This window comes from Varroa destructor, unplaced genomic scaffold, assembly GCF_002443255.2.
Source record: "Varroa destructor unplaced genomic scaffold, Vdes_3.0 BEIS01000005.1, whole genome shotgun sequence".
Taxonomy (NCBI): Eukaryota; Metazoa; Arthropoda; class Arachnida; order Mesostigmata; family Varroidae; genus Varroa; species Varroa destructor.
The window spans coordinates 244554-268423 of NW_019211458.1; the positions used below are offsets into that span (position 1 = coordinate 244554).

Here is a 23870-nt window from a genome sequence, read left to right on the forward strand (position 1 = left end):
AGGTATACTGAGCGCACAATACAAAATATAATAATATAAAAATTATCTATAACACATTAGAGAGTTTAAGATCATTCGTTGGAGCCATCTTGGGGACTATTCCAGCAATACTCAAGCCTATCTTAAATGTTCTGTTTTGCAGAAAGTTGTTTTTTTTTCATATAGAATTAAATAGGATCATGGTAATTGCGGCAACACTGCTGGCAGCTTTAAACGTTTCATTCGTCCTAAAAGCAGATTTCAAATCAAAGTAGGCCGCATCGAAATTACACGGGTAGCCTATAACTACGGAGCGGCCGAACTAAGCTGGGTAACAGAAGCGTTATTTTCAATCCCAGTCAGCACGCGAACTGTGCACCTGGGATCAATTTTCGTATATTATTTTGGCCTTAAATATTGGGTTCAGCGAATTTTCAATTAATTATACTGCACGATACTGTCTTAGTATATAGGCTTTCTTTCAAGCGCTTTTTTTGAGCCCTAGACACATGATTACCGTCCTACTACCTAGCCTATCGTTAATTAAAGTAGATTATAATGTATGCTCTGGAGCATTGAATTTAGATTATAACTATATCAGTATCATGCGAGCGTATTGAACTGCTCTTTTAGATAAAAATTAGCCGAGTTGTTGCTCGCCAACAAGCGCAATTTTTCTTCTGATGGGTAGGTTTTATCAGAGAACTTTTAGAAAATATCTTCTTTTTTCTTATTACTGTCTCAATAAAGCCGTTTTCGCATTTAGTTAAGATGGTAGGATTTCCGACGATGATTCTGTTCTACAGCTACATGCTATCATCATGTATGAAGTTGAACTTATCCAACCGTTCCTATAACCGCGTTCCTATAACGTACAATAACGAACTGTTGTAGATAAGCGTACATTTTTTACACACATCATATCCAGATTAAAGCGGTCATTAGATTTTTAAAAAATTGGCTTTTTGAAAAATAAATTCAGCAAAAGTGTCAGTTATTTTGAACCCTATAGTACGGTGAGCGGACGTTAACGAATAGGGCTACACGCTCATTTTCAATACTAAGTCGTTATTGCCGTCACCATTGGAATTAAGGTCGCGTTTAATACTATGTGGGATTTTTCACATATTAAAAACGACCAACTTTACATAGAAATCCAGAGATATGGATTTCGTGTTTTGTTCTTGATATGCTTTGGTGTGTGCTAAGTTTAACTTATTAATAAACACCGCTGATTCACGTCTCCCGCTGCAAGGCGTAATGGCGAAACTTTTTCTTTTCTGCGTATTTCCACCTGTTCCTAATCTGACGAGCTGGTAAGTGTGTGGAGCGGAGGAAAGAATAGGAGCACACGATTCTTGAAGGTCTGCAAGCTATAGGATCCTCAGACACTGAGCATCTACACGATATCCTAAATAGAAGGATATCCTAAGAGTTCCTCGATGTTATACGGTTTCTCCGCAACCGAGCGAGAAGTTATCGCACTTGCTAGTTGCGCAAGCCAATCATATAACGAATGGTATATATACAATGCGGGCATCTATTCGAACTGTCGAGGTTCCGAAAAGCAAAATGTAGTATTTGTTCTGGACTTACAGAGATCACTGGGTCTTGGACGAGAAGGTTTTCTAGTGAAACTCTAGTATTCGTGGACCTTCTTGAAAATTCAGTCAGCGATTATACTGTACATGTAGCGTGAATCCCTGCAATAATAAAGCTCATAGTGTTTGTGATTCGGCCCGCCAACAAAAGAGCGCGCTTCGAGTGCCACTGATCGTCGCTTACCGAATTCGAACAGAACGAATCGCTCATTCCACAATATCTACATGCGAAGACTTCAATCGAAGGCCTGAAGAACATATTAGTATGCGATCGAGCGCGACATCATCATATAATTATCACAAACGAAAGGAAATAAACATTATTTCATACCAAGATTCCAATTGCAAAATGGTAGAACCAAGGATACCTGTTAGCCTTTGCCGGCAAATGGGAGCAACTGAACAGCGTCACATTGTTGGCATCCCCCGAAAAAATTAAAAAATATTATGATAATAATACATTGGCAACAATTATGAAGCGATTTATTTCACTTTGTGTAGTGTTTGATTGAGTTCGACCATTTTCTGTAACGGGGTTAATAAAGGGCAGAAGGGTTATCGCAGTAGCTACTTCCTATAAATATACCCTAATAAGCACAGTCATTCCACAAATGGTGACATTAATCGATCGTAGGGACTTGATGATATTGAAAACATTGAAGTTCAGCAAAAAGCTAGCAATAAAACTTTTTGATCTTTTTCATTATAGCCGGCTTAGTGTAATAGACACGTTACTTCGAATTCTGTGTTTTACCTCGTCGTTCTATTCGATATTAATATTGCCGAATATTAGGTTCCACTTACAACTTTAAGCTACAAGCTAGACCCATAGACAATTTTAGATCAGCTTGGTAATCAAGTTGGCATTGGCAGGGGGCGCCTAGGGACCATAGTTCATTGATGATACACAATTCAACTTGCTTTTTGCCTTTAAAAAAATGCCTTTTGGCCAGTCCTAAAGGCGATGCAACAGCCGATGGAATACATGCACTATCGATATACGACAACGATGATGATGAAGAAATAAGACAACTTCTGCTCTTTCTATTTCCACATCCGTGGGATTCCTCAGTAATTCCGGCTCCTCGTTGCGTCGTCTTCATCAACATTGCTAATATGAGGTTTTCGTCCTATCGTTATATTGTCTTTTTTAACTTTTTTTTTCCGATACATTTTTCATAATACAACCAAGAGAACGTCTGCCTCAGCAATTAACATACAGCACAATGTATTCAGATAGTAATGCTCTTTTTACGGAGTATTCTACGTAGAGACACTCGTGTGTTTGTTGTATATATATATATATATATATATATATATATATATATATATATACAAGAGAGTTGATAACTGAGTATTTTGGCGCTAGCTTGTCTCTTTTTTTTTGTTTACGAAGGTAGGTCTACATACAAATTGAGAATATACAAATTGAATGATTGGAGAGCTGACAAAACCTGACTCGAGTTTATCGACTAAAAATACACCTTTTACTGAAAAAAAAAACTACTCCAAATTTCCTAGTCATTTTTCTTTTTTTAAGTAAGCGATTCAGCGTGCGTCTGTCTAAATCATGCAACGGCCTTAAGCAGTTGAACGTAGATATTATCTAGTTTTCTCTACTAATATTATTAATCTAAGTGGCTACAAAGGTTATGTTACACTAAGTTCTTAAACTAGGAAGTTTTCTAAATATTACATTCATCGCACGCTTTGAGAATATCTATATAAACTCAGTAGAACGATCGTAATGACCTATATATATGTATCTATTACCGCTTACATTATCCGTAAAGGAAGTAGAAATAATACATTAAGTGTTGATATCACCGTTCTCTTTATATATTGAATGTAAATTTTCCACATAGATGTATGCATAAAGATGTATCTGCGTAAGTTTTTCAGCCAATCTTTTAACAATGGACTCAACGCGAAAACCATTGGCCATCCTGCCATATGATACATATTCAGCACATGCTAGCTGAGTGATTCATCATACCCTTCTGAAGATGTGGCCACCCAGAATAAAAAGAAGAATAGAAAAATCGTTGATTTAGTAATGCAGGAAAGGTGTGACTGATCGTCGGTCAGCAATTCGTAACTCAGGATTCGTCAATAGGGACGTTCTTCTTTCCAATCGCTGCATGTTTTTCTTGGATAGTAACTATATTTATCCTTATCTAAAGGGAATTCTGACATCGTTCGGGCAACTGATCGAACGATATGCTGCGCTGAACATGCTACTTAATCTCGTGAGTAACGCTCACCTAACTTAGTCATCAAAGGAGATCTTTGTAAATGAATCTAAATGTAAAGTTATATATTTGTTGTGGGTTGCGGTTGTGGTAGCCGATGACACCCTAGCGTTAAATTTTGTACGCTTTTACATAATCGTAGAATTTTTACTTATATTATCTTATTACCATAACTTACTGATTATCCGATTTGATATACGCGCTTGTACCTATATAAGGTATGTTAATTGGCCTAGATGAATCTATGACATACGTGTAATTGTTACATATTTTGGTAACTTACTGGGGTCCGCTTCCTCCTGAATCAACCTGAGCCATTACGGGTACTGTCATACTGCATAAATAAACAACTCCTTCTTCAACAATAGCTTCCTCATAACGGTCCCCTTATTAAATAATATTTTATGCCCTGAAATATAAGTTTTTTCCATACGAAAGCATTTTTCGTACGGCATTAATGTACCGCAGTCACGCCATGATAAGAGTAATTACCTCTTCGATGTAAAGCAACAAAATATAAGTAAGTTGAAATATTTACTCTAAGCGTATCTTCCAAGCGGCAATTGTTCCAGCAGAAAGAAGCCTTAACAAGAAAAAAAGAAGGATTGGCGATGCAGTGATTTTATAGCTAATTTTTACCTAACAACTTTGCTTTTGGGCTCTTATTATTGGGCGGGTACAGGGAAAGATTTTGTCTACGCAAATATACTTGCGTGCTACCGTCACGCAGGCGGAATTTCTCATATATATTTGACATACCGGAAACGGCAGTAGCTCGCGGAGCTAAGAGCAAGCTTACCGCCATCGTCTACGATAGAAGCATTATTTATCTACTTCATTTCGTCGTCGAAGCCGTTGGCTTCAACTTACAGACCGCTTACTCGAATAATACGAGCCTTACACTAGACAGCTTCATTGGAATCACCAGACGTATTTGTTGATTCGATTTGCCGAGTGAAATGTCATTTTATTTGGTAATTATCTTATTATAACCTTACAAACGAAGTAGGTATGTTGTATAATTGTGCTTTAAGGTTTAATTGTAAGAAAAGTAACATTTCACAGCAATTAACCTCCAAAACTACCCATGCAGACATGTTGGATATGGCCATAATTACCATGCAGAGATTGAACCACAAGTTAACGTTCATATGACAACGGTTTTCCTTGGCTAGTACTGTTGTTTCAAACTGAAAGCGTCTTTCAGATTCATCGGGTCGGCGGCATCATTTGCCCCCCTACTTCCACGAGCTTTCTCATGACGGACCCCCATGCGCATTTAATGTGAAACAGCCTTCCCTTCCCCGCACTATCAGTAGCTGCTGCGGTAGTGAGAGTCATCTCACAAAACGCACAGATCGCGAAGATCCATGGACGCAAACCCGCAACGATGAATAGACAAACGTACGTGGAGAAAGAAGTTAAGGGGTCAAGTGCGACGGCGTCAAGAGCGCAGTCCGATAAAGAGAACACCAACACAAACGGTGCCAACATCAATTTACTTGCCCCGGAGAGAAGACACACACACATTCAAAGGCGTATAGATAGCTAGAGGTTCGCACGAACAATTTAAACGTTATTTCAATTTGCTCATCATTGCGTGGCGTAGATGAAACATGGCGCTTGCACTCGATTGATTACACCCTCAAAAGCTCCCGCGTATCCTGGTATCGTACATTCTATTCTTCAGCTGGCGCTGCCTTCGAGGCCATAGGCTATCCAAGCTTGACTCTTTAGTAGCAGCAGCTAAATCGGGCAGTATTTCAAATGTTTGGAAAAGTACGGGCTAGAAAATATCCAGAATATTTATTTGCAGAATGAAACGTACGAATTTTGCCACTCTCACTAGCCATAAGCGTGCGTTTCGGATTGCTGCTTAGTACGCCTATGACATTTAAGGTGATAGATAAGTCTACGAGGCTATGAGTTTGTGTGTATTTGATTGTACCGCGAGTGTTGCAGTCGCTCTAAGAAGAAAGCGACATTACTGATATGCAGGTAAACGGCATCCGTGCGAAGTAATCAGACGCAGGGCGACGTTGACGAACTGCGTTAAGCGTTGTAATACGGTGCCCATCTCATCAACAAAGTTACATAACGCTGCCTGCTCCTTCCTGAGGAGTTACTTCGCTGCACAAGTGAAAATAACAATGATTTATACGAAGTGTAAATGGTAACATAAATGACCTTAGGGACCCGCTGTCTTCTCTAGCATCTACGATCGTAGGATGTTTTTGTAACCAAAGTTAGATTATAGTCCTTGTATGGCGGCGACCCTGCGCCGGAGTTTTAAAGGATTTCAGGTCAATGGGTGCGAAATTAATAATAGGACAGTCCTAACTAGATAGGACTGTTGACCACGTTTCGACCGAAAGCTTCTATGAAATTTGTAGGAATCATGTATTCAAGTATACTGCGGCTTTTCGACCTCTACGTTTACGCTGCACGCGTGAATGGCTAGCGGCCGGTGGACAATCAGTGCACATTTAGCGTCAAATGCCCACCGAGGCAACTGGGAGTCGAGTAAATCTTACAATATGGCAGAGAAAATACAATATAAAATAGCATGGATAAAACAACGATCTGAAACTAGACGATTCTGTTGATGGCAATGACAGAACCGGGCTGCTACGGTCGACACATGTAATTACATCTGGAGTTAGCAAGCACAATGGCCGACAATATAAGACAAAAGGTACTAGAAAAAATACCTAGTTGACGTATATGGGCCCTTTAAAAGCTTCAAAGAAGGAACGAGATTTAATAAAAAGTTAATATCTGACAAAACACCTATTTGAGACTTGTTAATCTCCAGCTACCGCTGCCTAGTTAAAGATTCGTTGAATTTTCGTTTTTTGTTGAAAAAAATGTCACCTGCATATTGCTGGAACCGCCCGGTATCCCTGTTAACGAATGCAGTTTACAGGCACGGAACACTCTTGCCGATCAAACGATATAAACGAATCACCTAAGTAGAACAGAAACGTATAATTTATATGTACAGATGTGCTTCTAAGCATAAATCTCACCAGCATATCAGGTGTAAAGGCCGATAAATGAAGGAAGGATTTAGTTCAAAAGCAACGTTAAAGGATAGAGAACAACTAGGTTCTCTTGCATCGTCTCCTGACAGATCGATTAAGCGAAAGGATATGGAAAAACTCCGCAATTATCGGATGAAATATGATAATGATGATATAAGAAGCATAAAAATGTTCATATCCGGAATTGAATTGCCCTTTTATAATAACTGAAATTTTGTTTGCGGATGGGCCTTCCGAAGCCACTACAGAATTGTCTTGGTTTAAATCATCTATCTGCTACATTTTTTGAAAGTAGTGGTTTTCCATTTTGTAATTATCTGCGCCGTTTTTTAAACTCAACGATTCAACGAAGAAGTAATGTCTTTGGCAGCTGCAGAGACAAATCTATACGGTATATCTCCTAGTTGCGACAGTATCATGTGCAATAGGCTAAGAGCAAAGGAAGCTTTTATTTAACACAGGCTCAAAAACTAGAAAGTGATCGATTTCATTATCAGAACACAGAGCAACTGATCCCGAATCACTCGTGAGCTTAATTCGACATTATGTGAGAGAGTACGATTAATAATGTCTAAAACAAATATTGGAAAAGTAATGAAACTTATTAATACGGTTGTGCTAAAATAGAAGGACTGGTATATATATATATATATATATATATAGTGGATATGCTGTTTAGCCTTCTGCGTCAGACGCTGAACGAGCTTGGTAGCATCGCCACTCGTTGGCAGTGACGGCGACGCCGGTTGCAGCAGCAGTAGAAGTAGGCGACGGCGTGGCTTATGCCAAAGATGCAAAAATGCGTCCCACGAGTTCATTTACAGTTCGGGATTTTCAATGAATCGCGCGGCTCCACCACTGCATTATATAATGATCTGTGCCACCCTTACATGAAGGGTGTAACAAAAGTACGCAGATGATGGGTAGAAGCATCTGCGTCTGTCTGCATCGTCGCAGAAAAACATCACACCACTCTCGTTCTGGCCACTCTCGCCACTTCGAACAGACCAATGCTGCTGATACTTTTGGAACGCTGCAAGAAAGCGACACACATAGATATTACCATGTAGCAAATGGCGACAGCATAGCCAGCCATAGATAAGAGATAGAAAATACAAAGCAATATATGTATTTCACCGTTGGGGAGTCACCGGTAGCACCAGGCCACACCCCGAATCATATACCGGCACTATTTCTTGTACCTCATTACTATTGTTATTATGGCCGCCATTATTATCGTTGCTACAGTTGGGTCGGATAAATGACGTCACGTTACGAATCCAGCACCATTTTCCTCTATATTGTCAAGGGATCGTTCATCACATTTCCGTTTCTTACGAGGGGCAACACGGCAAATGCCGTATTACTCTTGGCTGTTTACTAGGCAGTACGTTAAACAATAATTCCCTATTTTCGTCGTGCAACCGCTTTACGCGTATACCAGCAACTCTTTTGCTACTCACTTACCACGTAAACGTAAGTCAACAACAGCCAAGACATAGTGACAGACTTCGTCGCCGAAAAAATTGCTCAGCCGAAGGATGCGATATCATGCGTTGCGGTCACTGCGCTCCTCTAGATTTCGCTTTGCACATAAACGCGACGTCGGGCATAGAGGAAGTGGTCCCAAGACTTTTGTCTAGGAATAGACCTGGGCGGGTCATTGACCATTGATCTGATGTACCAAATAGACGGTCAATTATATAATCAATCTATAAGACATAAAACGAATAAGTCGACGTCGAAGCCATCCCTTGTTACGTAGTAGTTGGTGATGCAAGCATACCCCCTCATGGGCAGTGGGCCGAATCGCGTGGTCACTAAATGGGCAAAAGTATATGAAAAAAAAGACACCGTTCATGATGACTGAGGCGTATGGTAGAAAGTATTTCGTGATTTACACATTTCTGCTGAAATGAAACGATTTCTGGGAGGTACTATGCTCTTGGCGCAGCAATAAACGAATGATGTTTTACATATTATCGGCAGCGTAGTGATCATTTCCCGTTCCTTATCTATAGCAGCTGCCACCATGTTGAGATTCAGATACGTGCTAGGGTTGTGATTGCCTCGTCGCCGTGATACTCTTTAACTATGAAACGTGGAAGGCTGTGCTACATAAATTCAGAAGTGGCCGAGTAACGAAAAACACTTCACCATAACCTCTACGCCGACAGTTGGGTTCGATTGATCGATTAGTGGTAGTTTTTGGCCATAATCGAGTTTCGTTCCATCATCGACGAGAAAACGGGCTTTAAAATTCTCCACTTGGAAATATCCAATGTTGCTAACACTGAAAAAACGCTATTCTCGTTTCATCAATATTAGGAGACGTAAATCGCAGCAGTATTTGGACCGTCGACGATAAAAAGTCGTCCCGCAGCAGTCATATATATATATATATATATATATATGCGTGTCATGATCATGCATGTGCTGATTGTACGTAAAGTTACGCTTATTTCTTAAATATAACTTGCTCGAGCAATATTAATTCTTTCAATGCGAATTTATGCCAGACGCTTTATTTTATATGGTACTGCCACGCAGACACAGTTTCGACGTGGCAGAGCAGTAACGCTGACCAGTCTGACGGCTGCGGCTGTGAAAAGGCGAAAATCATTAAGAGCTGGCCACTTATAGCGTGGATACCTGAATTTCAGGGCGCATATCAACGCCGTTCCTCGTATAATCGTGAGAAATCATCAATCAATTTCCTTTGCATACTTACTGTGAGTCGTGTAATAAAATAGGCAAATGAAAATTAGGACCAAAATATGCAAAGAAATAATTCCGTTCTATAAATCTTTAGAGGCTAACATTTTCAGTTCCCAAAGTGTATAAAGCATACCAAGACTAAACCACGTTATCTGCGTGTTACGTTTTCTGCAGAATCATTTAAATATAATAGAGCTTAGGCAATATAATAATGCAAGGCTCGATTTATTTGTAGTGGGGAATTTTATGGCACAAAGAATAGATAGAAACTTCCAAATTGACAAAACAAATTGATGCTAGTAGCAATAGTAATTACCTGACATACTGTTTGGTAGATTTTTTTTAGCACTAGGACAATAACGTATGGATTTGAGCAGTCTACACTAATACCAGGTGCTGCTCTATTGTAAACGTCCTTTATGTCGCTTTCGTACATAACCGAGTGTCCCGATAGACGTCTAGAGACTACCGTTATCGTGAAGTTCAATGAAATCATATCACAGCTACTCTTTATACGTGAAGTCCCTGAAGGTAGGCGAAGTGGCCATTTATGGTGAAACTTAATGGACGTCTGAATCTTCGAAACGTGTGTTGCTCATTTCCTCTAGTTCTCAGTTGCACATATGGCCGCAAGCTCGGGTTGATCATGAAACGGTAGAACATAAATGCTCTGTAAATATATCGTGCCATCATAAAAGTCTGATGAAGACCTAAACGAAAGCCTAGTAGTGTAACCTTCTAAGGCAAAATCAAGCGAACTAATAATAAGATATTTTATGTCTTAATCCAATATTATATATGTATTATAAACTTTCGCCAGTAACGTTGATATATTACTTCTATCCTTTCTCTATGTTATAACATCTTCACGTTTAGAGACGGTATGAGAGTACGTAATGTATTAGTCGCTGACTTCGTCAATGTTTTCCTAGGGAAAGCTAGGATGCTGAGATCGCCTAAAAGACATTGTGTTGATGACGAATTTTGATATGACCAAAACATTATCCCTGTCCTTACAGTTCGTTTCGACATTTAGCGAATGACGAATTAAGTTAGGTATGTTTACCAAGTTACTACGAGATGGCTACTGCTTACAGGTTCATCTGTCTCAAACGCTGAAAGTGTGCTATGGCGAGCTTAACGTAACGCTTAGTACCTGGAAAGCACTCTACAGGACGTAGCCTGATCAAAGTGCCGCATCACTTAATTCGAGATGCCCTGAAACTGCATTTGTTAAGGTATTGCCACTCGGCAAAGCTGGCGATGTTACCAGGGTATCAAAAACCTCGTGCACCTGGTGAATGAATAGAACTCACTCTGAAAAGACCTACCAATGAAGGATTGACTGCACGAACTGTGATAAGACATAGAATATTAGCAGAGTGTCGATCTAATATAGACGCTGGTCTTTATTGAAATAAGCCATGTTCGTCGCTGGTTCCTTTATACTAACGAAAAGTAGAATGGCTAGCGGCAGCAGCAATGATTACAACTATTGCTATAGCATGTACGGCTATAGCATACGGTATAAAGAAATCTGGCGATATTTAAAACTGAGCTAAAAAAAAAAAGCATCAAACTAGTTAACTAGGATGATGATTTTTTAATACATGTTAGGGGGTGTTCATTTTTAATTTCTACATATTTGTACCAGCGTTCTGGCAGCTTCTGGGTAGCTGTGTATTTTTATAATGCAATTTCTTTACTTATGACTGATCAAGGTAAATCGATAGTTCGGATTCGCTTGCCCACCAGTCGACCTTTATAGAACATAGAAATCCCTATAATCATATGATAAATTCAAAAAATAAACGGGTCAAACCCAACGTTGGATATTCCTTCCGGTGAGTTTAGGGTTTTCAAGTAACCACACTGTGTTCTTTCTATTGCCGTGCCAACAGGCTATGAATTTCTTGAGGAGCTTGGGATGGTGGGTTGTATTTATTGTTCCATCTTCGGTGAGTATCTCATACTGTTGCTAATACCACCATTGCACTACGTCCACACTTACTGAAACCGAACTCGATGCTGTTCCAAATTTAAGTTGGTCCCTTTCACGTTGGCGGTAACAACTGAGCCATCCCTTCACTATGGCGATCGTATACTACGGGCGGGCCTTTTGTTGATTAAATTTGCAGACTTTACGTCAAATATACCAAACTAATTTCTAACAGGCATGGAGTTAATTTACAGAAGACCTTTTTCCACTCAGTTTGCGCATTTTCAGTATTTAGATTATAACGCTATAACAGCTTATATCTCAATGCCAGTTTGTTTTTGGGTAAAAGTCTTCTCGGTGGCGGCAAGCCATTCATGACCCTTGGGTCCCGATATCTGGTCACGTGTTCGTTGGTCCTCAGTACTCCAATTTCCATTCATGTATTATGCTTTCGCTTAAGGCATCCATGCCTAGTACTTTCACCAGTCTTCAAAAAGTTCCTGCAACGCTACGGTCTTCGAGGAACAAACCTTGATCGACCATTGAGTGCTGACTTTCGAGACTAAAAGATGTTTTTTCTTCTAAACCTATTTCTCCTAAGGTGTATTCACTCACAAGTTTTTGGAAGATTTAGGTTTCGTCTGCTAACAGCGCGTAGTCCAGAAGATGTTCAATTCTGCAGTCCGCCGGATTCGTCTGCAACGGCCTAATATTATTGTTACTACTAAATTAAAATAAACAAGCTTCAAGGAGGCCCAGTGCATATCTTACTGTTTTTCTTACTGTCAATCTCGATATCTGAATCGTGACTACGGGAAGAAGAATAGAGGTTATTCCAGCATTTTCACTGATGTGTTTGACGGTCTCGAACTACCTTTGGGCAACATTAGCGTGTCGTGCGGTTTGCATAGTTATCAATCGGTTAACGTGTAGATGATCGTACCTTGTCGTTTTTGCTATCACTTTTGATAACGATTTAAGTACCGGGTTTTCAGATGGTTAACACTGGAATCTAGCTTGCATTCTTAATGTTTATTTAATTGCGCTATTGCCTTACAGATGCGGACGGCGTGATGCAAGTTACCGTTCTCCTGGCTGTGCTGGGGGGACTCCTCCGCAATGAGGTGGTCAACGCAGACCCCCTTGGCCGACTTGGTTGCCACTACTATGAGCACGCTCTAATATTCAACTGTGACGGATCTTCATTAGATCGGGTTCTTGAGGCTGTTCGCTATTTGGAGCAGAAGTTTAGTCACACAAATCGAATACCAGTACGACACGTCAACCTGCTTCATGGAGACTTTACCGAGCTGCCATTTTTTCTGTCGAAATTCAATGATACGCTCGAAGGCATTCGAATACACAATACAAACTTGACACACATTTATCCAGACGCGTTTTTAAGTCTCTCCCGAGTGCGGTTTCTTGATTTAAGCAAAAATAACCTGACAGCAATTCCATACGCTGTAAGCGCGCTTCACAACCTGCAGTTCCTGAATGTATCATCAAATCGGCTTCGTACTCTAGAGCCACGGTCTCAGTTTTCCAGTTGGAGAAGATTACGGCTTTTAGACCTATCAACTAATTACATTGACAAGCTGGAATTCCTCGACCTTAGCCCATCGTCTTCAACCATTGAGCGTATTCTCCTAGACAACAACGATATACAGTCAGTGCCACAAGAATGGAACTCATTACTAATGCCTCAATTAAAGGAAATTAGTCTAAACAATAATGCCCTCAAGACAATTCCTGTGTTTCACGCGAGATATGTTCCTCGATTAACGACCGTACGTCTTCGCAAGAATAATATTGAAACATTCCCATTTTATTTTATGCCAACCTCTCCGGCAGGAAATCTAACCGTCGACATGTCAGGTGAGTCAATGCTGTTTCAAAATTTCAAAAAACCTAGAAACGCTTTTTTGCTACATATATGTTCAACAGTATTTCTATTAGAAGCATGTTTAAAATTTCTAGTCCTCGATCGTTTTTTTAAGGACGAAGCATGTAAGTTTATATATGTGTACGTGTTTTTTGTCCCTCCCGCATCAAATACCTCATCTGTTGTCATCAAGCAATGCTGCATTAATCTATTGCCAGTAGAGTTGGGACTGATGATGAAGAACCGAAAAAGACCCATGCTCCTGATCGGGACGCGTATTATAATTAAATATTGTAATAATATTACCATATTATAGTGGTGTACCCCTGAGTTCAGAGCACAAGTTTTTTCCGATCTGAATCTTGCAAAGCCTGTGTTATTTGGAGCAGTTACTATTCAGTTGCTAAAGCTGTAGGCTCGCTAAATGTCGGTAAAAGCTAAAAGCTCTAGGGTTAATAACCCCACAAGGCTACACGGAGCGTAACGAATTTCATTTGAATTTTTTTTAAACCTTATTGCTTCCTACACTGATATCAAAGGCTCAACTAACATGAAAACTGATGAAGTTACTGCTGATGACTGAATACGATACCTCGTGATTGAACTCTTAACAAGTGCACTACCATCTTACCGATATTGATACAAAGAGATCCATTCTTTAGTTCCCCATATTTTTCAATTTGGATTTTACGATTTGTTCCTTTTTTGGATCCCAAGCTGCGCTCTAACACTGCGACAATTTTTTGACCATGAATGACTTGTCTGATTGTTTTACACGTTAAAAAGGACAGACGATTTCTGAGTGGAACAGTGGACTAATTATCAGTGCATAATTATTAAGACAACTTCTCTATACGTGTCAAAAGACACCTACAACATTCATTTTTACACGGTATATCAGGCAGAAAATTGTTGTACGATCATTAAGTTAAAAACATTATATATATATGGCTATGTCAGCTAATGAGCTGAACTTAATGGCAAAAATAATCTTGATCTTACACTGAAAACTCTCTGAATTCCTTAAACACATGTCAAAATATCCATTGCATCATGCTAGGAAGAGCTCGAAAGATATCGTTAATTGAAAGGACCAAAATAAGTTGCTGCCAATACATCCCGGAGTGAGCTAAGCACGAAGCACAAACGCAGGACAAAGTTCTTCAGAAAATAAAAGCTAAGAACAAAAGTTATTAGGACCCGTTAATTAGGTGAATTTTTTTTAGATTAATCATCACACAACTGAAATGGCAATGTTGAAAGCTGTCGCTATGATAAAGTCGAGTATTATTTTATGAACTGTATGATCTTTCAGTATTATATAATTAATTATAACGTCGCATAGGTATTTCGCCACTAAGTATCTTCCAAAGTAACAAAATGAGACGAACTAATCTAATAGTCAACTAAGTAAGGGTAAGCTAAGAAGCGTTAACGATTTGGTCATGTGCTGGCTCCGATATGTGTCGACGTTTGTAAAACAGAAGCACAAAAAAGCCAGTTCTTTTGATGGCAGAGACTGTCAACCAGAGAACACGAACATTGCCTTATGTTCTTATTGCAATAACAAGGACATTAGCTGCAAAAAATGACTACTTGAATATTTACTACGAATGACATTAGCTGCGTCCGCTCAGCACCACAATCCAGAACAAACTGCTAACCTTCCAACCTTTCAGACTTATCTTCATTTCGTCTACGTAAATGAACCAACTGGTTATCTATTTTGCCTTCAGCGCGCTGTCCGTTTCTTTTCAAAACCACTGAAAGAGCCTAATGTTCCACACAAACTAACACTTAAGACATTATAATTGTTTTTCCTTGTCTAACGGGTTTCGTAACGCCGACACTTATTCTAGCTGAAATTGCTTTGTTTAAATGGACACAAGGACGTCGATGCCGTATGTGTATTTTGAAGCGTTCGAGGGAAGGAATCGGAAAAACATTTTTGGGTAAATCTCATTCCGCAAGGCTGCTTTACGTATTAGAAGTTAGCTTAAGCGGAAAACAGTTTTTTTTAAGAAAAACATATCCAGCTCTTCCTAGAGCATCTGCTACTGGATGATCAGGCCAAACGATGCACTCCGCTATTGATTTATTTATATAAAGAAAAGAGGTGATCAAGAAAAGCAAACGTTTGAACACGGCAGTTCCGAACGAAAGCATCGTAGTAGTAGTTACTACAATTTCAAATGTAACTTCCTATCCAGTCGGCATTTACTCAATAAAACAAATCAAGTTCACCTAAGCCTAATATGCAGCTTGCTATATGAGAGCCAAAGGTCTCAGACATACAAAATAAAGGATTGCGTCATCGAAAAATGAGACATTCCTACGACATCACAGGTATTGTTGTTATTGTGCGTTTCCCGATTTGATTACTTTTTCCTTCCTGTTCGTTAAACAGAATCAACCTAGATGTGTATCAAAGAAGTGACGCTCGATCACAGAGAGCGAAAAAGCAAATCAATGGATTTAAGCTTCTGCTGCAGCGGTCGTCCGGAAACGAAATAGACTAATTTTTACAGCTTTTATTATTCTGTTGGCGGCATGTCTATATTTATCACAATTCTGGCCAAATGATAGTATTAAATTGTTTCCCGCAAAGGAACAATTTACCTATATACATTCATTTATCTTCAGATGTGCTTTTGTTCAAACAATAGCCAAAGACGCTGGCTTAAGACGTGTGCTTTTCAGAACGCATTTGGTTCGAAATTGTTCGCCGTCCGTTTTCCTTGTTAGTCCTCAATTATGTTTCGAAATTGAAGCTTCGAAATCGAAACATCTACCATAATGATATTTTCGTCAGTTTCTGCTAAGAACTTAGTTCCTTACGTTCCCCTTAGGCGTGCTGTTTATGTGTCTATGTTCTTTTTCGTACTTAGTTGAATTTAAGGGCTGTCTTCAAAATCTATCATAGCTGAGTTGAGTTTGCTTGCGATAGGGTTTGTTTGCCAATGACAAAGATTAGACAAAAGCGAAAGTTTTTGCTTTTCAAAACAAACTACTCGTTTAATGTAATATGCGTGTAAGATTACTCTTTCTATTACAGTTTTTGATACTACTCCTGAGATTTTGGAGAAGTGTAACGTATTTGTTGATACAAAATACATCAAATGCTATTTCATGATAGGAACATGAATCAGACGTCGAGATTTTTCACCACTCATTGCACTGGCTTCCGTTATCAAACTCGGTCATGATTAGTTGGAGATCACCCGGAGATACAGAGCTTGCATAGCCAAAATTGGCAGGGAACGCAAATTGGAATATTATACGATAAAAAGTCAAGCATGAATATGTAAGTTCTTCTAAATGTCAGATTGTGCCTTGCTTACTCACGTATCCATTCGGTTTCAAGGACCGAATAGAGACGCTAATAGCAAGGACAATTTCGAAAATTAGACGACCAAGTATTATAATTTCGCACGAACATACAGATATGCATTTGGTTGTTTTTCAGAGATATATATGTGCACGTATTTATTTACGTCATATGTGATAATCTGGATGATAAGGACTTCTATTATCAACTGCAGGCGTCATCTTAGATTAGACGCCCTTGTGCACAATTCAAACGAATTATTTTCGTTTTAGTTGTAGTGGTGGCACTTGTAATTGCAATCCGCTGTTTTATCGTAAATGCTTTGCCCGCCATGCGGTTAACCTGCGCTGCGCGAAGCCCTGCTTCTGCCACGGCTAAGCAGTACGATTGGTAAGCTGAACGCGTTTGACCACGTCTCTCCTAAACAAGCTGAGCTAAGAATATAGGTTCAGTGAGTCTTGACCATTACGATACTTAGACTACTTGAATGCACCGCTACGGATCTCTGACCCCGGCTATCTCTGTCTGAATGGAGCTAGGCTGGGCGACCATCGTCGCTGTAGAGCGATAAAATCGTACACAGACATGACAAAAAGTGCCAACATTAGCAATTCTGTCAATATTCGTTTCATTGCCTTCTGTTCTGGTCTTGGTTTCGAGCCATGCGATAGGACAATCAATGAACTAGTCGAACTGGATTTTGATGGCGGCACCCTTTTAAGACAAGGTCACTTAAAGGGCGCGATGAAAACTCAAGTCGAAGTTAGCAGAAAAAATGCAACCCAGAGAATATAGCCGTTGCAGCACGGTAATAACTATACAGCTCAAAAGCTTTGTCTGAAGTCAGCGCTAAATTTCTGTATGCTTTCCGAACTTTCTTCCGTCAAAAAAACGATCGACAATTTCCGCGAAGCATCGAATTATAAATTATAGTGTAGATGTTACCTGTAGAACATGTCTTTGCATATAACATTCCATTATTCTCGATAATATGCCCTTCTGAAGGGTGGTCTATAGCTCAAAACTAACGCTATGCCCACAACTAGGTGCCTTATAAGAGGTTAGAGGCTAAGCAAGACGCGCTGGAAGGGAGCCCCAAAGGCAGGTTCAGTCGTAGGTCTAATAAGATAAACACATTCAGTTCGAGTGGCATACGTGGTATAACAATTATAATATTCAAGATGGCCTGATCATCTAAAATAATGTTATAATAATCAAAAACTTTTTTTGTAATTTGTAAATGTTAATACGCTCCATAGGGGTGCATCGTTTGCAGCTCGACGCTGATAATAGAGAAGGCTGATAATGATAATATATGATTGGAAGAATTGATTTTTAGTCCAACACAGTTTTTGCTCAAAGCAAGTTTTTTCGCAAATAACCTTTTTTTTACACGTAAATATATTGAATTGGCAATCATCGTAATAACAGCGTTATCTCTATATAGCGATTTCTGAACGGAAACTTGTGGTCTATAATGGGGGTGTCAATACTGCTTTTAACTGATTTATGTAGCTAGTGTATAATGGATTCGGTATACCACTCTGATTTATTAGAGATAAAAAGCTCGGTCTTTTTAACTGTAATCTTACATTCATTCTTTACCATAGTTGGCCTGGAAAAATCTAGCTTATAACCTATATGACATCGTTTATAGCTAAACCCGTGATCTGCCTATTCCACGAGGTACTCTTACGCGCATTTCATGTTAAGAACCGCAGCTGCATGTACCAGGCGCTGCACATTAGGGAACTGACTAAGCAGAAAACACATTAATCTTTTACATTTATTTAATGTTTTGCAGGCAACCCTTTACGCTGTGATTGTCAATCGACGTGGCTTCGAGAATGGCGTCTGCAAATCCCAAACGACTCTCTCCATCTTTCATTGCCAAACTGCGCACACCCTGTTTCTCTACGGGGGGCCCACTTAGAAAATATCAACCCCGTGGGGCTCGCCTGTCCCAGTTCACACTTCGCACCTAGGTACACCAAATAAATGACAATCCAAAATATATCGTACGAACAATAACTAACGAATTAGGCCTCCTGGCCTTTTGTCCCACAAAAACATGACAGAAATAAATATTTCGAGTTTTACGTTCGCCATTTCAGCCATTAGGTATTATTACAGACTATAAAGACATGATTCTCATCCTCAAAATGCTATTCAATTCCGCACCATGGATATTTTTAACGACAGCCTATGCATTGTTTCTGCAAATTCGTTGCGACACTTAAGCTTTACTACAAGACGTTTTACCGTCAAGTTTTTGGCGTGCTAACAGAAGCTGAACCATTATAGAGAATAGTTCCTTCTCACAATCGTAGCATACGTGTCGACCTTTCTAGCAAACGAGAAAGCGCTTTTGATGGATCCCTACCAGGTTTAATAATGGAAAGTCGTAACAAATTTATTTGCTTATTTCAAGAGAATCATCGAAAGTAGTGCAGAAGGATTTGTTACTTTTAAGGTCCGTTGTAACATTGTTACCGTGGAACAATTGTGCTTAAGCTTGTTTTGGTATTGTTGATTAGTAACTTTACGCATAATCCGCAGGATATGCATAAGAAATATCTCGTTCACATGCTACCGATACAGTTTATTTCTGTCTGTAAGCCTGTCATTGGAACACCTATATTGGCCACACGGATATTTTATCCTATATAATTTGATCGACTCTGGTTCGTATCCATGTGCCGGCCAAATCGACTCAAACGGCTCTGTTTGTGTATAAGGCTGACTTGGAAGCAGATATATTTTTTAGGTAATTTTCTTTATTATTATTTATTATATTTTGCTTTACCATAGATCTTCTCAAGAGTCTATCTCTGAAAATTCCCCACCACACTCTTATATCTTCCCCTGCCTCCTAAACTATCCGATAGATTCGTATTCAATATTTCTTCTAATCTATTCATTATTAATAGAGGAGACAAAGTAAGCTAATAATAATAATGAATTTTAGGAGTAACTTCTGTCGTTCTTTTTCTTTGCTATATCAACATATTTTCGTTTTTGTCAAGTTCTAGAAGTAACGAACACATTTGCGTTTCGACCACTCAGGTATCGGGCTCGAGGCTTTCCAAATCATACAATTTTGGCCCTTACAACACTTGAGCATTCAATTTCCGTCACATGGAAAGTCGACGATAAACGTAAGTAGACTGTTTAAGTTAAAGAAACTTCTACGACTGTTCAAGTCAATTCGTAAAATTGCAAAAGCAATGCAATTATTGAATATATTTTACATTCAAACATATCGTCAAGGTTACGGAGAAAAACGTGTAGAGATAAACGGTCGTTGCCGTCGACGCGCATCGGCTCGTGCAGTTCATACTCGAAGTGCTACATCCCGGTACAAAACAGTCTCTGTCCTCTGTCTATTAAAATCAGCTGTGAAATAGATAGATTTCTTAATTTCTTAACAAACACTGTTGCTGTTTGTTCAACTGCTAACGTTCTGGGATTCATTTTGAGCCCCGTGATTTAATTTAACATTACTCTTAGCGGAACGCTCTACTTGAATAGTCGTTCACTGCTTCCATAGTCGCTTCCACGCTGCCGTCCACTTAGTTTCAATCGTTGCTGACATGGGCCCGTTCATTGGCAAAAAAACAATGAGAATATAGAAATATGCATAAAATTTGAAATAATTAGAAAAACAAAGTGGCCCTAAATAGCTTCGAGTACTGTATTGTGCTACGCCTCGTCGCAAACGAGAAGCTGAAAAACGGATCACTATTTGTTATATTGAATTAGAATACGGAACGACTAATGGAAGTTATACAAAAAAAATACTTGAAAGAGTCTCCAGGGAAGCGCGTTCTTACCACGGAGGTGTGAGTGGCCAAAGGTGGCGCCAGCAGTGAGTACCTATAAGTAGAAGAAGAGCCATAATTAAAACCTGTTGAATACACGTTCGATCTGTGGTAGCTAATTGTTATAAGTACTTTTGAGTGAAACTGTTAACTGGCAGCACATAGGAAGTAGTTAGAAAAACTGGACCCGGGCAGAGTTTCGAAATAGACACTGGCGGCAATTTAGGACAGAATCTTTAGCAATGGACAACTGCTTGAAACGCACATGTTAGCGACTAGTGGAGAAATTTAATCACTGGCGTAAAGAAAAAGTACGCACAGGCATAATCATGGGCAGGACGCTATACGAACAGTTATTAATTTGGGCAATAGGTTAAAGCTTAAAGGCAATGCATGTCACGTAGTAAGGGTAAAGGCTTGAACAGAGTTAATCAACTAGTAAAAGAAAGGGCAGAGCTGAAGTGAACGTGTGTATGCTCACATACATCTTAAAACTTGAACAGCACGTCACGCTTACTTTTATTCTTTAAAGGGGGTTGGGAAATTCTCTACGTACGATCGGGTTTAGCAGAGCACACCTTTATTTAGCGTGTGTCAATGAGTGTGGGGCTCACCCCCTGGCGGGTGGACTTTCTCCTGCCGAGACCACCATTACCCATTATTTCTCAATTCCTTTCTTATACGTGACTCAAATAGTTTAACTATTTATATGCGTCCGCCATCATTTCATTAACTAAGATGTTTTATAGCTCTTCCATGTGAATTACGGTATGTTCCGAATAAGGCAGATTTCGTTCATTGCTAACTTGACTAATTTGAAGGCGAAAAAAAATGGTCATGCTAAATATTTCCTTTGTTTGGCTCCGATTGTTCCATGTTTTGTTTCTAGAAGCTCGACCCTGAAATGCGAAATTACGCTAACGGTGACCAAAAAATTGTTTTTTGTGAAAGACCTGAGGAAATCATCCCTACCAACACATTAAGGCACACGCCGTTTCGGAATAATTGGCCAAATGTGATTTTTTCGAGCAAAGTAATACGGTTCCATATGTTATCTTGGGTTGGGCTTCGATTAAGTGCTCATAACCGTGTTCGTAACGTGAACCGCTCAATGTTGAACTTGGGGGTGCAATATCGACCTCAAACAAAAATAGTGTATACCACTCAATGATAAGCTTCCCTTATCCAATATTGATGCTGATTATAAAAGTACTGTTGCTTAAAGCGTTCGATGCTGGATGCGGGTGGTAGTACGGTCCCGCCCGGATCCCCTCTGTGTTTGTGGCCTTGACATGCTTTAATTGTTCACCGTCGAACTAACCGCTCCGTAGCTCCGCCTACAGCCGATCCGCCATCATATCGTCACGATATAAACAACCGCAGGAGGGCCACGGTGATGATAAAACAATGACGGGGTCCCCATCACGATGGCTCTTCGCAGTTCGAGTCGACATGGTTCGCCTAGTTTATGTTCGACTAATCGCAAACAAGGTCTTCTGCCGATAAAATAAGCTGTGCTAACCTCCCACCTAAATATAAGTCTCTATTATTCTTCTGCGGGTAAGCTAATTACGAGACAAAACCCACTAGTGCTGATGAACCCATCCAGATTACCAGCTCAGGTACTGTCACTTCTGTTACTTAGAAGAAGATAAGCTACGAATCGTGTCCACAGAAGGTATTGGAAAGGACCATTGAGAAGAAGTGACAACGAAAAATCGATAGAAAAGGTACATAAAGACACAATATCTTAATTAAAACGATCAGTTTTAATCTTCTTGTCCGATTTTCTTGGAATGGTCGCTTGACTAATTATAAAATTGAGGTTAATCACACTAGATGCCATAGTAGCATACTTGATTATTTTCAAAAAAACCTCTGCTAATCTTGTTCGATTTTCACAGCACTATTTTTGTATGGCATTTTATCCTAACTGATGTTGATTGAGTGATTATATCTGATAAAGATCCATGACCCAACTCAAAAAAAGTCAGTTTGGGAGACATAACATACCGCATTGCCCCTAGCAGAGGGATTTTCCGGAGGAACGGAACATTTTGTGGAATTAATGCAAACCCTTATGCAGAGCTTTGTAATATTCAAGACGGCAAAAAATATTCGTCTTGTTTTGTCAGTCTGTATACGGTTTTCCAAGTGAGACCATAGAGGAAACGTCGCCATTTCAACGCATTAAAAATTTTAGCAGTAAACATTGATTCCTAATTCGATTGGATAACACGGATTTATATAAGCTATTTAAGTGAAGCAGTGATAATCAAGAACAACGTTGAAAAAATAGCACAGCACGCGAAAGGTGTCATGAGATAACACTTTATTAGATAGCTAAATATTGACACAAGCTGACAGCATGTGCAGAAACAAACAAAAGAAAAGGGACCGACGTATTTAAACAAGCATCTAACTTTTTTTTTTTGTAAAGTACGCGTTAAAACGTTTCCAATACTTTAAGCAAAGCGTAAAAATTCATATTAGCCCTAAAAGTGTACGTCTTACAAGCAGAGCCTCATGGGACGACCTAAGCGGAATATATTTGTTCTAACCGCTGTATATCATGTACACTAAACATATAAAGAACACTTAACAGTATGAGCAGAGGCACACTACTGTGCTCAATATTAAATTATTATACTTTGGAAGCATCATTACTGTGTGTTTATAATGTAAGTATACGTTGCCAAGGGTATGCTCTTTACTTGTCGCTAGCCGTATCATTCTAAAAGGTTACTTTTCATGTGGCAAGGATAGAATAAATTTCGTAGTTCAACATCTCGACTTCGGGAAACAGTCGACCAAATCGAGAGGCAACACGTAACTCCGTCTCATGGCACCTGCCTCCTGCCTCGCAGCTTAACGGTAGCCTGCATCGTTATTGCCACTGCTGCTGGTGCTGACGCCGTCGTCATCATGAGTCAGAAGCAACGGTAGTTAAGGAAGACGCCAGAAAAAACGTTACTAGCAGTAGAAAAGAACAGAGACGACGAATAATCAACTGTGGATGGGGCAAAAGGGGAAAACGAAGACGAACATAATGGCGATGAGTTAGCCATTGTTGCCGCTACCGCTGTTGCTAGCGGTTGTTGTAGCGATTTCTGTTGATATCGTTTGAGCAAATGCCGCTGTTTGATAGTATGTCGTCTGCAGGCAACTTCGTCCTTTTTTTTTTCGTTTAGCGCTGTTGTGAAGACACTAACCGCTCCTACGCTGTGAAGGCACGCTGTCCTTCGCTCGTATTGTCTTTGTAAACGGTCTGCATCAGATAGTTGCTTCGAAGATTGACACTGC

At 39.6% G+C, this 23870-nt stretch overlaps 1 protein-coding gene and 1 long non-coding RNA gene across 2 annotated transcripts in view; one reads left to right on the forward strand and one right to left on the reverse strand.

Annotated features, from left to right (window-relative positions):
- Nucleotides 1-23870, forward strand: part of LOC111251864 (uncharacterized) — a 69900-nt gene that overhangs the window by 37776 nt on the left and 8254 nt on the right. The window contains exons 2-4 of the mRNA XM_022808943.2: nt 12593-13411; nt 18551-18731; nt 19813-19904. Of these exons, the coding sequence (XP_022664678.1) occupies nt 12607-13411; nt 18551-18731; nt 19813-19904 (1078 nt within the window). The 5' untranslated portion in view covers nt 12593-12606. The remainder of the gene's footprint in view (nt 1-12592; nt 13412-18550; nt 18732-19812; nt 19905-23870) is intronic.
- On the reverse strand, nt 18515-20725 carry LOC147755144 (uncharacterized). Its single transcript, XR_015329011.1, has 2 exons — nt 20580-20725; nt 18515-18727 (listed from the first exon to the last, which is right to left on the reverse strand). It is a non-coding gene; the product is annotated as an uncharacterized LOC147755144 (long non-coding RNA).